The sequence below is a fragment of the Miniopterus schreibersii genome, assembly GCF_964146895.1.
Source record: "Miniopterus schreibersii genome assembly, chromosome: 4".
Lineage (NCBI taxonomy): Eukaryota > Metazoa > Chordata > Mammalia > Chiroptera > Miniopteridae > Miniopterus > Miniopterus schreibersii.
The window spans coordinates 62,219,658-62,235,766 of record NC_138105.1 but is presented as its reverse complement, the minus strand read 5'-3'; the positions used below and the strand labels follow the sequence as shown (position 1 = coordinate 62,235,766).

At 43.0% G+C, this 16,109-nt stretch overlaps 2 protein-coding genes across 2 annotated transcripts in view; one reads left to right on the top strand and one right to left on the bottom strand.

Annotated features, from left to right (window-relative positions):
- The window catches only part of NUGGC (nuclear GTPase, germinal center associated), a gene marked incomplete at its 3' end in the record, with an annotated part of 36,455 nt that extends 35,183 nt beyond the window's left edge, over window positions 1–1,272 (bottom strand). The window contains exon 1 of the mRNA XM_081135437.1: window positions 1,195–1,272. Coding sequence (XP_080991563.1) covers window positions 1,195–1,237 — 43 coding nt within the window. The 5' untranslated portion in view covers window positions 1,238–1,272. The remainder of the gene's footprint in view (window positions 1–1,194) is intronic.
- Window positions 1,273–15,179: 13,907 nt separating this feature from the next.
- ELP3 (elongator acetyltransferase complex subunit 3) overlaps window positions 15,180–16,109 on the top strand; it is a 75,335-nt gene continuing 74,405 nt past the window's right edge. The window contains exon 1 of the mRNA XM_081137330.1: window positions 15,180–15,289. Within this exon, the coding sequence (XP_080993456.1) occupies window positions 15,271–15,289 (19 nt within the window). The 5' untranslated portion in view covers window positions 15,180–15,270. The remainder of the gene's footprint in view (window positions 15,290–16,109) is intronic.

The window sequence follows — 16,109 nt, the reverse complement described above, 5'->3', positions numbered from 1 at the left end:
GCACAGTATTTTAGCCACATGTATAAGACAAGGGACAGGCAGGTCCATATCCGTAGCCTTTATTTCAACCTTATAAGCACTGGCAATTAACCTGATTAAACATTGGAATTTTACGTCTCAGCTAAAGCAAAGGTCAAGAAGTCAGATAAAACAGCAGGGTTTTAAACTCTCAATTTCTAAACTGAAACACCACCTGGAAAGGAGAAAGTATTCTATCCTGGATCTATACCACTTAAAGGAAGTATTTTTATATTAAATTGTAACTGAAATGAAGTGGCCTGAACTGGCACATCTCTTACTATTCCCTGTAAGTGTCAAACACTCCCCGGTCTTTCCCAGCATTTCACACTGACGGAAGGGGGAGAGGAGAGGCCAGTGCAAAGGAAACTGCAGTCTGCTGTTGCTGTTGCTTCTCGCTGCCACACGGTGTCACTTTTGAAAACTGATCACAAATAGCCTGACACCAGGATATACTCATTCATTGTGGATCCAGACCATTGCCGAGGACTGCCGTGGCTCTCCCAAGCAAAACGACTCCACTCCTTCGGCACTAAGTTCCACCAAGGGTGCCCCCAAATTGCAAATCTTTTGGTTTGCCTGCCCACCCATGCCTCAAATACTAGCCCGCTACCCCACTGACCCAGAAACACAAAAAACCTTGCTCCTAAGCTTCTTCAGTTCTCAGAACACAAAGGATGTGATTGATACATGCCATTTTCTGCACGTAGGGGTGACTTCCCTGCATCTCCCTAGGGAAGGCTCCTTCCTTGGCTCCAGGGGCCCTGCACCCAGACTTGTAGGGAGGGGGCCACCCTCACTGACTCCAATGTGATTCACTCTACATCTCCCATTCTAAGGAAAGCACCTGAAATGATTCCAGGAGCCTTATCTTGCCCATTCTAGGATAGGATACCCTTAGAAAACCCAAGGTGGTTTTCTGGACCTTTCTTTTAAAGGGAAGGGAGGCCTAAATTTAATTGCTGGTCAGACAGTCCACTATATTATGAACAGGCTAATTTAGTTGTTGGTGAATTAATGTGTCTTCATTCACTATTAAAAGGTGTAATGAGAAAGCAGCTTCTGAATTAAGAGCGAGGAACAATGACTGTAGTTAAACAGTCTCAACCCATTTGCCCTGATTATATACGGTAAACAATACTGTCTACTTCATCAGGGGAGACCACAGGATGTTACCTGGATGTGGCTCCTGACACACAGAATCCTCCATTTCTGCCATTTCCTGTTATGCAAACGCTTGTTTTTATCCACTTGGGAGAACCAGCCTAAAAATACATACAAGGGGGGGGGGGGGAACAGCATAAATTATAAATATAAAAAGAAGGAAAAAACCACACACACACAAAAATAACATGTAGATCTGCTTATGCTTTGTTTCCCCAGCTAGATTCCAAGGTCCAAAGGCAATGATCATTCTAACTTATCTTTGCATTCCTCACAACACCTAGTACACTACATAGTATTTAAATATGACAAAAATGAATGCTTGACCATTGGTTTTCAATACTAGCTGTATCTATAGAACTTTAAACTGATACGGCCTTTCTATTCATCTTTAAGGCAACTCATTCCGAAATGATAATAATCTCTAGTGACCAGAACCGTGAAAGCGAAGTTATGTAGCTTTGCTGCTTTGGGTGACATCAGTGCTCCAGTCAGGTAAGCCCTGTACCCTTGTGCCAGTAAACTTTAGTCCCGGCAGGTCTCAGCAAGAATCTGAGAGATGGATGGAACTTTGCATATTCCTAGAGCTCCCTGGAGTTGCTTTGGGGCTACACCGTGAGGAAGGAGAGGTGTAGTAACTAGGTTCTCTGGGTCTTCCTCACCACCCCATCCCCACTGCAATCAGGAAGACACCCCTACTGGGGGCTCTGAGCAGCACCACAGCAGGTGCATCTGCAGGGGAGGGAGAAGGAGAGGAGCATCCAAAAGGAGACGTGTCAGATCCAACCTGTCTCCAGTCCACCAGCAGACAAGACTCGGGCACAGGGCAAGAGGGCACTGCCCAGACTGGGTGGGAACATGCTAGCCTGGACCTTCTTTGTCTCCACACATAGAGGAGAATTTGAGGAACAAAAGTGGGGAGCGCTGAAAGTGCTTCCTCTCCTATCTGATGTTGCTCTTTGGATCACTCAGCCATGTCATTCAAAGCAAAGAGTCACCAGCCCTTCCGAAATACGTGAAATCCACCTGATCGGTCAACCCTCATTAGACCCAAAGACCGTTAGGGAGGCTGTGCCTCATTTACATATTAACACCAAATGAAAATCACGACTCATCAGTTGAAATAGCCTCTTGCTCTTAGTTTGGCTGGTGGGTATTAACTAAACAAATGGTTTCTGTACTTGGTGGATTTTGTTGAATGTGACATGAACCCCTACTATGTGCAAGGTCCTGAGCCTTAGGTCCTTATCGCTCTATTTCTTATCTTGCACACCCCTCCCCCCCCCCCCCCGCACTCAGACCACCCCAAATTCCTTGCAGTTCTCCAAGGCAGGGTGTCCTACTGAACTTCCCTGCATTTCAGCACATGCTGTTTCTTCTGTGTGGGGTACCCTTCCCCTTTTGGTGAATTCCTCCTCTTTCTTCAAGACCATGTTTTAGCATTCCCTCTGTGAAACTGTGTCCTGATTCCCAGTCATTCCCCTGATGTGTCACCTCTGTTGCAATGTTTACTATGCTTCATTCATGTCTCTTCCTCCTTCCTGGGCCATGAGCTAGTCCAGGTCATGGCTGCATTTGTTTTAATGCTGCATTTCTGTAGTGACTGACAATAAATGCTGACGGAATGAATGAAATGATGGGAAGCTTTTGAAGAGAGTCTACACCAAAGGATGTTTAAAAACTAGATTCATCTTTGATATGATTAGAGTCTTGACTTAAAGAGTAAAGCAGAGTAGGAACAAATAGGCAGGTATGCACAAGAAGTGCATTAATAGTGAGGACTGCTCCATAGGAACTGGGGATGTTTAACTTGAGGAAAAGAAGACACAGGCGGAGGCAAAAGGTGAAATTAAGGAAGGCCCTTCAATCTGAGAGGGAAGTGGGTTTTGGGTAGAAGCATGTGTGTTCACCAGATTCTGGAATGTGGACAGTGATTTTTGGCTTCCCTCAGAATCTCAGGAACTTCATTTCCTCTGACTTTATTTACCAAATCAATAGTACACAATGGCCAGCAAGCACTTTTAGCATGTAACTACCTGAGGTTGGATTGGGTTTAGCCACATGCAATGGAAACACTAAACCGTGGGCCTCCCATTGTAGCAGCAGCTATCGTACCAGTGCATGAGTAATCTGAAGAAATTTGAAATTGAGTTGTGGCTGTGGTGAATTGGGCTTTAAATTCCTTCTGCCAATATTCACAAACTGGCAGGAAGGGACCATTCGATAGGCAAACTAAGACACTGGAAAATGGAAAGAAGTCATGTACCAAAAGGCTGAGGAGGGAAAATAAAATAAAAAAGTGCCCTTAAAAAGAATGATCTATAAACAAATATCTCAATTAGTGGAAGGGGGTAGTATGGCACAGACACTGAGTATATAGTCACTGGGTGGAGCTAAATAATGCAGTGGCAAGGGCATTAAGCTGGAAATCAGTGTAGAAGATTCCAGTTCTTGTTTTGCCGCCAGTCACAGGAGCTGGAGGACTTCTGACCCATCATTTTATCACTCTAGGCCTTAGTTTTCCCATCTATAAATGAAAGACGAAACTAGTCCTTAAAGTATGAATTAAGGAAGGCCCTTCCTTAATTCTCTGATTTAATTGGGTGCCAAAAGGATTAAGGTTCTTACTTTGAAATGCCACCTATTGTTGAAACCAAGACTGTACCAATGATCAGGGCTCTTGTGTAAATCAAACCTAATACAACCGAGGTTACTGAATTTAGGTTCATTTTGCTTTAAGGAGTAAATAACCCATAGGTGCATAGTGCTTCTTCAAATCATGTTGGAGTTCACGTTCCCCCCAAGAGAGGCAGTTAGTAATGGTGAAATTTTGTGAAAATTTGGTTCCTGTAGAGAAGCAATTGAAAACAGCCCAAATGCATTGCTCATACAGGCGCGGTTTTCATTTGTGGTTTATTTCACTTGTATTTCGACCATGTGGTTAGCACTTAGGTTTTGCTCTTAGTACTTATTTAAATGCATGTGCACTGAGCCTAAGCATAGTGTCTTTTAAATGAGACTGTCTGCATATTTAGCTAGGCATGGGAAAGCTGCACAGAACCAGTTTCCTGTTATATAATTATGACTTTTGACAGTTATTCTTGCTTCTCCCACTCTCTCTTTTATTTGTTTGCTTGTTGTCTTTTTTCTTAAAATAACATAACAGAGGTGATACATGTGCAATAGTTATTCCTATACGAGAACAGCTTCATATAGAGGAATTAAATAAAGAACACTTGAGAGCCCCTTCTTTTATAAATACGGACACTGAGGCCCAAAGAGGGGGAGGGACCTTGTCCAGGGTCACACAGGGACCCCAAGTTCAGTGTTCTCTTATTCCACCAAGCAGCCCCTGATAGGTGCTCTTTAAACAAAGCCTCTGGGGCTTGAGTAGCTCAACAAAGGGAACAGTGCCCGCAGATGAGGGGCTCCTTCAAACGGGTGGCACAAGCATTTTGGAGAATGAAGGCTGTCGAGTAGGAGGGAGCTTAGCAACTTGATAAAATTATACTTAGAGCCTCAAACTGAAGCTACTGCCTGGAAATTTTTCAGATCCCTCAGAAGTAAAATAAGCCAGAGTGGTGTGTGTGGAGGGGGGGGGAGGTAGGCAGAGGGAGAGAGAGATTAAGAGAAAGAGAGAGGAGGGGGGGGTAGAGAGTAGAGGGAGTGAGGGAGAGACGCCGAATAGGATGCTTTCACTACCTGCGTCCTGCGTCTGATGCAGAATGGGATGTGTTTATTAATTACCAGCGTCTGTTCTCTGCCCCAGCTCTACTCCTTTAGTCAGAATCTCACCTCTCCCTACCTTTCCTCATGTCATTAACTCCTCCCAACATTATTCTTGTTTTTCTTTCATTTCTACCCCACCTCCACCCCAAGGCAGCACTAATAGGGAAAAACATCAAAATGCTTATATTACCTGGGTTCTTCAAGGGGCATTCTATCAATTTTGGTTTATTCCCTATTTTTAATAAATGTGAGAAGTGCTAGGTACATAGTAAGCACTGAATGAATATTTGTTGAATGAATAAAGTGTATCTTTTAAATATGTCTCAGATGACAAGATTAATAATGGCAGCAATCATATTCATTGATTCATTCCTTCAACAAATATTTGTTGAGTGTCTACTGCATACCAGGCACTGTTCTAGACGCTGGAAACGCATCGAGGAACAAAATGGGCAAGTTGTCTACGCACACAGGACTTACATTCCAGACAGTGAGTGAGGCAGTGGAAATTATTCATACTTTGGAGTCAGGATGCCTAGATTTGGGGATCCTGCTCCAGTACTTCAATGTATCACTGAAGAAACCATCTAACATCTCTGAGCCTCAGTTTATCTTCATATAGAATGAGAATATAAAACTACCTATATCCAGAGTTCATTGTGAGGATTAAATATGATATTTTATGCAAAGTTGCTCTACAAACACTTAGGCATCTGTAGGAATGTTATTTATTTTTAGACTATTTGGTGAAGACAGTTACACTAGAAAATCAGTACTAATATTTACCTGGGCCAAGTCTGTTTAGTTTGGGGGAACAGATGCCACCTTACCTGGTGAACTGACTCCCCTTCTTGGCCCCATGGACCAGTCACCTAGCGGGTTCTACCCCATCTTCCATGAAGAGTCTTTGGTAAGGCCTCACCCCACCCCACCCCCCAAAAAAAGCTGACTTAAGAGTGAAATAAAGAGGTTTTTCCCTCATCTCGGAGCCTATAGAGGCTGCAATAGCAACAAATGTGTCTGGAAGGCTGTGGTCCAAGGCCATTTTTGCCGGCTATAAGTGAGGTCTCCAGACCAGCTCTTCTTAAAATTAAAGATGTTATGCTTCTAGGTGAAAGTGAATTCTCTCCAGGCAAGAAATGTGCTTATGTGGACAAAGCAAAGAACAACACAGTGACTCCTGGTGGCCAACAGAACAAAACCAGAGGCATCTGGGGAACGGTAACTCCTGCTCATGGAAACAGTGGCATGGTTTGTGCTAAATTCCAGAGCAACCTCCCTGCTAAGGCCACTGGACACAGAACCTCTGTAATGCTGTACCCCTCAAGGTTCTAAATTTATTGAAAAGTAAATAAATAAAATGGGGAAAAATAATGAAATAAGGTGAAGGGAGAGATTCTCAATAAAATGATGGAATGTTGATGGCATTTAGGATTTATTTCCTTTTTTTAAGGTTTAAGTAGCTTTGGTGTCAGCAATATTTTCTAACCACCCTATTGGACATTGCATTGCTTTTCCAAACTAAGTATGTCCCAAAACAGCAATTTAAACATGTTAGCTTAGAAGCAAAAGTGAAAGAAGGGCCTTCAAACCCCCCAAGGAAAAGAGTTATGTTTTCAACGTTAACACATCAGCTGAAGTGTGCGACCTCAGAAGTGCAGTCACCAGAGGTAGGGCCAGTAGAAGAGGCACTGGGGTGACATGATTTTCTCTGTCCCTCTTCCCCAGATGACGAGGTAAGTAAAATAAGCAGATATTTTCATAACGTACTTTATCAGAATTTGAATCCTCTCATAATTGCTCCCCCAAGCTTGCCAAAGTTAATGAAGCATAGATTACATTAACACCACCCCATGGTGCCTGCAGTATGTGTTTTCTTTGGAGAGGAGTGATCAGTGACTCTGCCTAAGATCATACTATTAAGTAAAATTCAAACTAAACCCTGGTCCTCCAGATTTCCAGTTCCTTGGCCTTTACACAACCTTACATTCACTTGAACAAACAAGAAAGTAGAATTCACTTTCCCTCAAGAAGGAATTTATTTTGAGAAAATCAAGAGAGGGAGAAGAAACAAATCTCCCATAAAAAATGTTCAAATACTTTATGTAGATACTCCACTCTCAAGGAGAGGAACATAAATCTCCACCCCTTAAATGTGGGCTTTGCAGAGTGACTTCCTTCCAAAGAGGAGAGCATGGGAAGGAGGGGGAAAGAGCAACTTGCCGGTGGAGAAACCACAGCCACTGTCTCCACCAGGTGAGCAAGGTCAACATCAACAGCCCTAAGTCATGTTCAGAGTATGTACCTTTGATGTGATGTGATGAGAACGACACTTTAATTCTACCTCCCCAAACCTATAACTCTAGTTTAATAATAATTTTTTTTAAATCAACAGACAGATCTCAGTAGAGGTGAATCCTACAGAATATCTGATCTGTACTCTTCAAAACTTGACCAACGCTCTTCAAAACTGTCAAGGACATCAAAAACAAAGGGAGCCTGAGAAACCGTCACAGCCAAGAGGAGCCTCAACAGACATGACAACTAAATGTAATGAGATATCCTGGCTGGGCTTCTAGAATATAAAAAGGACATTGGATAAAAATGATGAAAATCTGAAAAAAGTATAGCCTTTATTTAATAATAATGTTATAAATACTTGTTCGTTGTTAACAAGCATATAATAAATACTAAGGTAAGATAAGAGAGGAAATTGGGTGTGGGTTATACGAGGACTCTCTGTACTGTCTTCTCAATTTTTCCATAAATCTAAAGTCTATTTTTTTAAAAAACAAAAAAAAAGTAAGTTACAGCATAAATTACATAAAAGAAATAGCTTACCAGATGTCACTTTTTCTGCTTGGGCTCCAAGAGCTCACGGTGGAGATGCTGGCAGTTTCCTTGCCTTAGTACAGACATGTGGAACCAGCTGGGGTACGGTCCTCTGTGGACAGAGTCACAAAGTCGAATTTACACAAGCAGAAGTGAAACTGATTTGCCACCAGAGCACTATTTACAAACAGTCTCTTTCCTCAGAAATTCATTGGTGCTATTTCCCCCTTTCATTTCAATTAAATTGTATGTGAACCGGGGATGTTATACTCCTCTCTCCCCTGTTCCTATCAGCAGATAGATATTAGTTATTTTCCTTTTTAAATAGACTGCAGAGTCCACCCGCAGCATTCTTTCTTTGAGGATGAAAGTTATGTAGATAGATAAGACTTACTCGAGCATATAGGGAAATGCTCCAGTCCCCAAAGAGACAAAACACTGGTTGGTACTCTCCAAATACAAGACAACTGGGAGAGATGGATGATATGAGGTGGTAAAGATAAACTGATTCTTGATACGAAGTCTTGAAATTCACCAAAACCCAACAATATTGCAGTTGATTGCAGACTTGAGTCATACGATTTTAAAGAACACCTTCTGGAATTTAAATTTTACATTTATATTTAAACAAAACAAAACAAAATATTTGTAAAATGCTGTCCAGAAGAGAAGAAAGTAGAGCCTACTCCACTTTGCTGTGTCTGGCCACCCAAACAATCACATTAAATACAGGGAAAGGCTGTGTATTTTTTTAATCTTCAACTTCAGGTAGTGTTTGATCTTCAAAGGCAGACTCAGTCATTACTAGGATAACCCTCAGTAACTGTAGGTATGTTTTTAGTCCAAAGGGAGAATTCAGAAGACAGATCAAAAACAATGAAAGATAAATATTTAGACTGTGGTCTTAAAAATTGCTTTGAGCTTTTGGCAAGACGGTGTGCCTCATCCATACGAAAACCATAGAAGTCCAATATAAAGTTCAAAATAAACAAAAAGCAACGTAAATACCACTATTAGTGTTGATCTTATCTCTGGGCAAAATCACAACTTATATTTATGTCACATGTGCCTAGCTCTCCCTCTACTGACGGTTTCTTGCTTCTACAGTTATCAGAGACCTCATAACTAAAATTAATTTGGATCATTTTTTTATTCATTTATTTTTTTATTGTTCAAAATATTACAGATGTCCATTTTTCTCCTCACTGACCCATTCCACCCCGCCCCACCCCCTCCCCAGTCCCTCACCACACCATTGTCTGTGTCCTTGGGTTATGCATCCATGGATATAAGTTCTTTGGTTAACCTCTTCCCTTCCACCCCCCCCGCCCCCTCCTTCCCTGTGAGATTCATCAGTCTGATCCATGCTTCTATGCTATTGAATCATTTCCGTCCATCAATTTATTAAGTTCTTTAGATTCCACATATAACTGAGATCATGTGATGTTTGTCTTTCTCTGCCTGGCTTATTTTGCTTAGCATAATATCCTCCAGTCCCACCCATGCTGTTGCAAAGGGTACGAGATTCTTCTTCTTTACAGCTGCATAGTATTCCACCGTGTAAATGTCCCACAGCTTTTTTATCCACTCATCTACTGATGGGCACTTGGGCTGCTTCCAGATCTTAGCTATTGTAAACTGCGCTGCTATGAACATAGGGGAACATACATTCTCTCTGATTGGTGTTTCAACAAGAGGAAAACAAACAATCCAATTAAAAAATGGGCGAAGGGCCTGAATAGACACTTTTCCAAAGAGGACATACGGATGGCCAAGAGACATATGAAAAAATGCTCAACATCACTAATCATCAGAGAGATGCAAATTAAAACCACAATGAGGTATCACCTCACATCGGCCAGAATGGCTCCATCAACAAATCAACAAACTGACATGTGTGGTGAGGGTGTGGAGAAAGGGGAGCCCTAGTGCACTGCTGGTGGGAATGCAGACTGGGGCAGCCACTGTGGAAAACAGTATGGAGGTTCCTCAAAAAATTAAAAATGGAGCTGCCTTTTGACCCAGTGATCCCACTTCTAGGAATATATGCTAAGAATCCTGAAATTTAGATCATTTTTACAGCTTCCTGGGTTCTTTATGATGTTCCTTGATACCTGCTATTAGACCCCTGAGTGCTAGGTCTGTTACAAGCCTGGGGAAACTACCAAGATGAATTTTCACTGCACTCACAGGAAACAGTGAAGCAATTGAAAGAGAACATCCACAGAACCCCACAACCACACCCAACCACCTATCACAATCTGCACTCACCTGCTCTGCCCTCCGGTCTGTTCATAGATTAACTATCCATGTGCTAACTCCTTCCCTTGTGCACTAGATTTCATCCCCTCTCTCCAACTGCAGGACCAGGTAGAGTGCTTTCCTCTTTTCTCAATTCATCACATTTTCCCTCTACATTCGATTACTCCCATAGGCATATCAACTTGCTATTAATTACTCCATTTTAACAAACATACACTCTCTTTTTAAAATTGATTTTAGAGGAAATGTGGAGAGAGAGAGAGAGAAAGAGAGAGAGAGAGAGAGAGAGAGAGAGAGGGGGGGGGGAGAGAGAGAGAGAGAGAAACGTCAATTTGTTGTTTCACTTATTTATGCATTCATTGGTCGATTCTTGTATGTGCCCTGACCAAGGATCAAACCTGAAACCTTGGCAATATATCAGGACGATGCTCTAAACAACTAAGCTATCCAGCCAGGGCCACACTTCCTTTGACCCCAGTTTCTCTGCCAGCTATTACCCCATTTCTCTGTAGCTCTTTATGGCAAAACCCCTCCAAAGAATTATCTAAACTCAGTCGCAAATTCCTCTCCTCTCGATCTATCATAAGCCCACTCCAGGCAAGCCTATATTTCTACCATTCCATGAAACTGTTCTTCTTTAAGCCCCCAATGATCCTAGTCAACTTTTCAACCCTCATCTTGCTTGACCCATCAATTGCATTTGACCCAGTGGATCCCTCCCTCCTTTTTGAGACAGTTTCTTCCCTTGGCTTCCAGGTTCCCACACTTTCCCAGTTTTCTCCCCACCTCCCTGGAGGCGCCTCCTCAGCGCCCCCTGCTGGTTACTCCTCAACCTGATAATAATAGATCTCTCCAAAGCTTGGTCTTGATCTCTCTCCTTTCATTTACCCCGTTTTGTAGCTTTAAATTTCACCTCTATGCCTCTGACTCTCAATTGGTATGTCCAGCGCCAACTTTTTTTATGTCTGACTGCTCACAAGGCATCCCAAACATATGTCCAAACACAATGACCTTCATCGCTCCTTTAAAACCCCACTCCACCCACAATATTCACTTCAGCTAACAGCAGCGACATGGTTCCAGTCCCCTCGCCAAAAGCTTCGGTGTCATCCTTGGTGTTGTTGTGTGTCTTCCTCTCATATCCCACATCTGATCTGTCAGGAAGTGTTATGGAAATCTTCAAAATATATTCAGAATCTGAATACTTCTCACCACCTTCACTGCTTACTACACTAATTCAAACCATAATCATCTCTGCCCTGGTTCAGTGGTTCCCAAACTTTGCTGCACACTGGAATCACCCAAGGATCTTTAAAAAACGTGAATGGCTGCCTTCCACCCTTGATATTTTGATTTAATTGGTATGGAATCTGAGCACCGGGATTTTTCACTACTCTCCTGGTGATTCTAAAGTGCATCAAGGTTTGGAGGTCACTTGCACTGATATGATAATAGCCATCTAACTGATCTCCCAGGCTCTACCCTTCCCCGACTCCACAGCCTATTCTCAACACAGCAAACAGAGATACTTTAAATTACAAATCACACCATCTCTCTGCTAAAAACTCTTCAGTTGTTCCCGATGTCACTTGAGTAAAAGCTAAAGGCTTTCCAATGGCCTACAAGGTCTTATACAAATTGCACTTTGCCCCACCCCACCCCATCACTTCTCTGACCTCTGTTGAATGAACTCAGAAAGTCTGGAGGCTTTGCTAGGAATAAATGATAGATTTATTCAAGGGTCTTAGAGTTTTCAAACTAGAAACACGGCTACGCAAAAAAAAACAGAAGTGTTCCAAAAAACAAAGAAAAGTTAAAGTTCTTATAGCAAAAAGTACATTTTTGAGAATTATTGGTCCTGCAATTTTAGTCTAGGATTGGTCCAGGACAGTTATTAGTCAGATGTCAGGTAGTCAGGGTGATGTATGCTTGTGGTTTGGAAGATAGGTACCAGGAGGTCTGGATAATGGATGTCAAGTGGATATATATTTATGAGCCCTTCAGGGGGTAACTAGAGGGTTACCTGGAGGCCTGGATGTATTTCTAGGCATTGATACAGGACTGAAAAGTTCAAAAGAGTTTAAGTTTCCAAGCTAGTTAGAACAAGAGTGGAGTCTTTTCTCATGCCTCAACCTTCCTAATGTTAATAATTTTGGCAGCTTGGTTAAAGTGACTTCATTTTATATATTCCCTATCTGCACTCCCCCTCACCTCTATGATGCTTTCCTTCACTCACTGCTTCACTGACACTGGCCTCCCTACTTTAACTGAAATCCTCTTACTGCAGGACTTCTGTGCTAAATGTTCCTTCTACCCCTCCCCCAGATATCTGCATATCAAGTATTAGCTCAAATATCACATTCTTAATAAGGCCTACCCTAATCCCTATTTAAAATTTACAGCCATACTACCCACATTCCTCTTTCTCCTGTATGAGGTAAAAGAGTGATGAGGTAGATATTAAAAAACAAAATTCAACCAAGTAAATGTGACCTAATTGGCTTTATTAAGTGATTCCTAAATCAAAGAGCTTCCCACCTAGCAATCAGAAGTGCTCTCACAGGAGTTGTACATAATGGAAGGTTTTTTTAAGAAGGTGGGGCAAGAGGGCTATTAACAGAAGAAAAGTATTATTTTTAGACCAGAACCTCTACTTTTGGGGGGAAGGGAATGGCAAGGTTGTTTTTATGTTTTACTTTTTATTTATTTGTTTTAGAGAGAGAGAGAGGGGAAGAGAGGGAAAGAGATAGAGAGAAAAGAACATCAATTTGTTGTTCCACTCATTCATGCACCTACTGGTTTATTCTTATATGTGCCCGACTGGGATGGAACGCGTGACCTTGGTGTATCAGGACAATACACCTGCTTTAATTTTCATTCTGGAATGTAAAGCTGGCAAGGTTTTTATTATGCAGATTGCCTCTTCTTTCTATGGGGGATAGAGAGGGCCCATGTGATAGATTATCTTACTGGTGCTTGACAAGAATATTCCAGACTAGTTAAGATTATATTTATAGGAAAAGTTGAAACAACAATTAGGCCAGGCATTAAATCTCGGTTTGGTGTCATGCGGCTTTAGCAAAAGTGATGCCATATTGAGGCTGTGGTTTTCTCTGGCACTTCAGATAATTCCAAAAGAAATTTAAAAGAGAGTTTTATTCATAAATGATTTGCAAATCAAGGATTAACCCTTGGTATGAACCAAAGAGATGTTACAAAATAGAGGTGATAAATCTAGGATTTTAAAGGCAAAAGTTGAAAGGAGCTAATGATCAATGAGATGGGTTGCTAGGGGAAACAAGGCAACAAACTTACATTATTCATTTTTTGATCGGTGGGAGCAACTGGACTTTCAACGGTTGGCTGACTCAGTGGTCAGCAACTGGGGCTGTGCTACAAGAACAGTGGGTAACCCACGATTAGGCATTTATTAACATCCTAGTTCCCCTTCAGGCTTGTAGAACAAAAGCTTTTGGGTTACTCATCAACAGAAATCAAACAGCATAGACTGTTCATTCTGTAGGCAATTTCCTAGTCCAAGGAGCAGAGTTATGCTCTGCAAGCAGCCTCAGAGTGCAAACCTCAGAAATACAAATGTTGGGCCACAAATTATGATATTAAGTCCTCATAAGGCAGTGTAGAGAGAAAGAAGATTTGGAATAAAATTAGAATTCTGTTTTAGACATGTTAAGTTTGAGATGTATTTTATACCCCAAGATCTAACAAGATGCCAAATAGGGAAGAAGTTGGAACTAGACTATGAAAATGGGAGTAGATGGTATTTAAAGCTATGGTACTCTGGGGATCACTTTGTGAGACAAGGCTGAGAAGGGACCCCTGTGGTATTCCAATATTTTGAAGTGAGGTAGAGGAGTCCACCAAAGAGGCCGAGAAAAAAACTAGAAGAAAAACCAAGGGAGTGTGGAGGGTCCTATCCTGAAAGACTTTTCAAGGAAGTTATGTCAATTGGCACTAGAATGACAATAAGGACATGTAATTTGGTCTGATGGGTAGTCACAAAACTTTGTCCTGGTCAAAGGCTTAGAGTGACCTCAATTCTGGTGGGAAAAAACTGGAAACAGCACCTTTTCCTTAATGTATGTTAACGAGAGGGGTTCTTCAATTCCGGCTCATGAATCAAGGAGATGACGGATGGGCTTCAGGAAGACGGTATCTCAAGTCCTACCTCCAAACTCTACAAAAACTGCATGCGTGCATTTTCCTGGAGAAAACAGCTTTCCTGATGGCTGTCAATGATCTGTGCCTTTCGCATGTGACCAAGGCGGCCAACTGGCGTCAAAGCCTGCACCTCAAATTGTATAAGTTTTTTGTTTTGTTTTTTAATTTTATTTTTGTTTAAAATATTACAGATGTCCCTTTTTCTCCCCAATGACCCGTTCCACCCTGTTCCTTCCCCCTCCCCAGTCCCTCTCCCCACCCTTGTCCGTGTCCTTGGCTTGTGCATATCTGCGTATAAATTCTTTGGTTACTCTCTCCCCCTCCACCCACCCTCCCTCTGACCTTCCTCAGTCTGATCCATGCTTCCATGTCATTGAATCTATTCTGTCCATCAATTTATTAAGTTCTTTAGATTCCACATATAACTGAGACCATGTGATGTTTGTCTTTCTCTGCCTGGCTTGTTTCACTTAGCATAATTTTCTCCAGGTCCATCCATCCTGTCCCAAAGGGTACGAGATCCTTCTTCTTTACAGCTGCATAGTATTCCACGGTGTAAATGTGCCACAGCTTTTTTATCCACTCATCTACTGATGGGCACTTGCGCTGTTTCCAGGTCTCAGCTACTGTAAACTGCGCTGCACCTCAAGCTGTTACTGGACCCCTGCCCGGCCTCTTCCAGGCTCTGGATCTAGTTTCCAACCCACTAGCAGGCTCGTCTTCCTGCCCAGCCTCCTGACCCTTACTTAGACACCGCCCACACCCACACCCTCCGCTAAGGCTTCCTGCCGCAGCCGCTCTATGGGAGCTTCGTCGCGTGTCTGTCCCACCCGCGCGCAGCTTTTCAGGCCCCAGCACGCGGGCCGAAGCTTCTGCCCCCTCCCGCCGCCTCCGCGCGATGCTACCGACCGGCGGGGCGGGGCGGGGCGGGCGGGGCTCTGCGCGCGCCGCCTTCGGGAACAGCTTTACGACCTGTTGACTCTCATTTTACGACAAGCGGGGTTGCTTTGCGGCTGTCAACTTTCCCCGCGGTCCGAGTTGGGAGCCACCTTTCTCAGTGGCGGCGGCAGCGGCGACGGCGGGGAGATGAGGCAGAAGCGGAAAGGTGCGGACAGGGCGGGGAGGAGGAGCGGGGACGGGGGTGGCGGGGCGGGGTGAGCCCCTGGGCGGCCGGAGCCGAACCCAGTTTTCCTCGCAGGACTCCGCTGCCTGGTGCAGAAGCCCCGCCACCCGGGGTCGGTCTTTCAGTCGGTTCCAGCCCCCCCGCCTTTTTGTTTCACCTGTTGTGCTTTATGAAACCAACCCCCCCTTACTCTCTTCCTCTTCGGCAGTAGGTGTCTTTTGCATCAGTGGCAGGGCCAAGGTGTGCCCTCCGAGCAGTTAACGTGGTCGGTCGATTTAACTCGTTCCGGACTCTCTATTTGTTGATTTTTATTTTTTTTAGGACATATTGCACGTGGGGGTTTTCTTTTCTACTTTTTCAGGCCGTAAGTGAAAAGCAACCCCGAATTATCCTTGGCTTCTGTGGACAGTTATGCCCGTTTGTGTCGCCTCCCGAGTTAGCCTGGGGCAATTCCATCTTCAGTTTCTCAACAGGATGGAATCAGATTTCAAGCTTTTTCTCACAGGTTTTATGACAATAATAACTACCCTCTATTAAACCTTTGCTAATCATTTTGAAGTTGATCTCCTCTCCATTTTGCACGTGAAGCTGAGGTTCAAAGGGTTAAATGACTTTTCCAGCCCAAAATTATTCTTAGGAAGTGGAACTGATTGGTCAGACTCTCTGTGAACCCCCCCCCCCCAAATTTAACAGTCTGTTTTTAATTACTATGCCTCTTTACATCAACTGCAGTTTTTTGAAGCAACAAGTGTCCAAGTTACCTTCAGTTGTCTGTGGCATCCAATTCTACCTGCCCCAAATT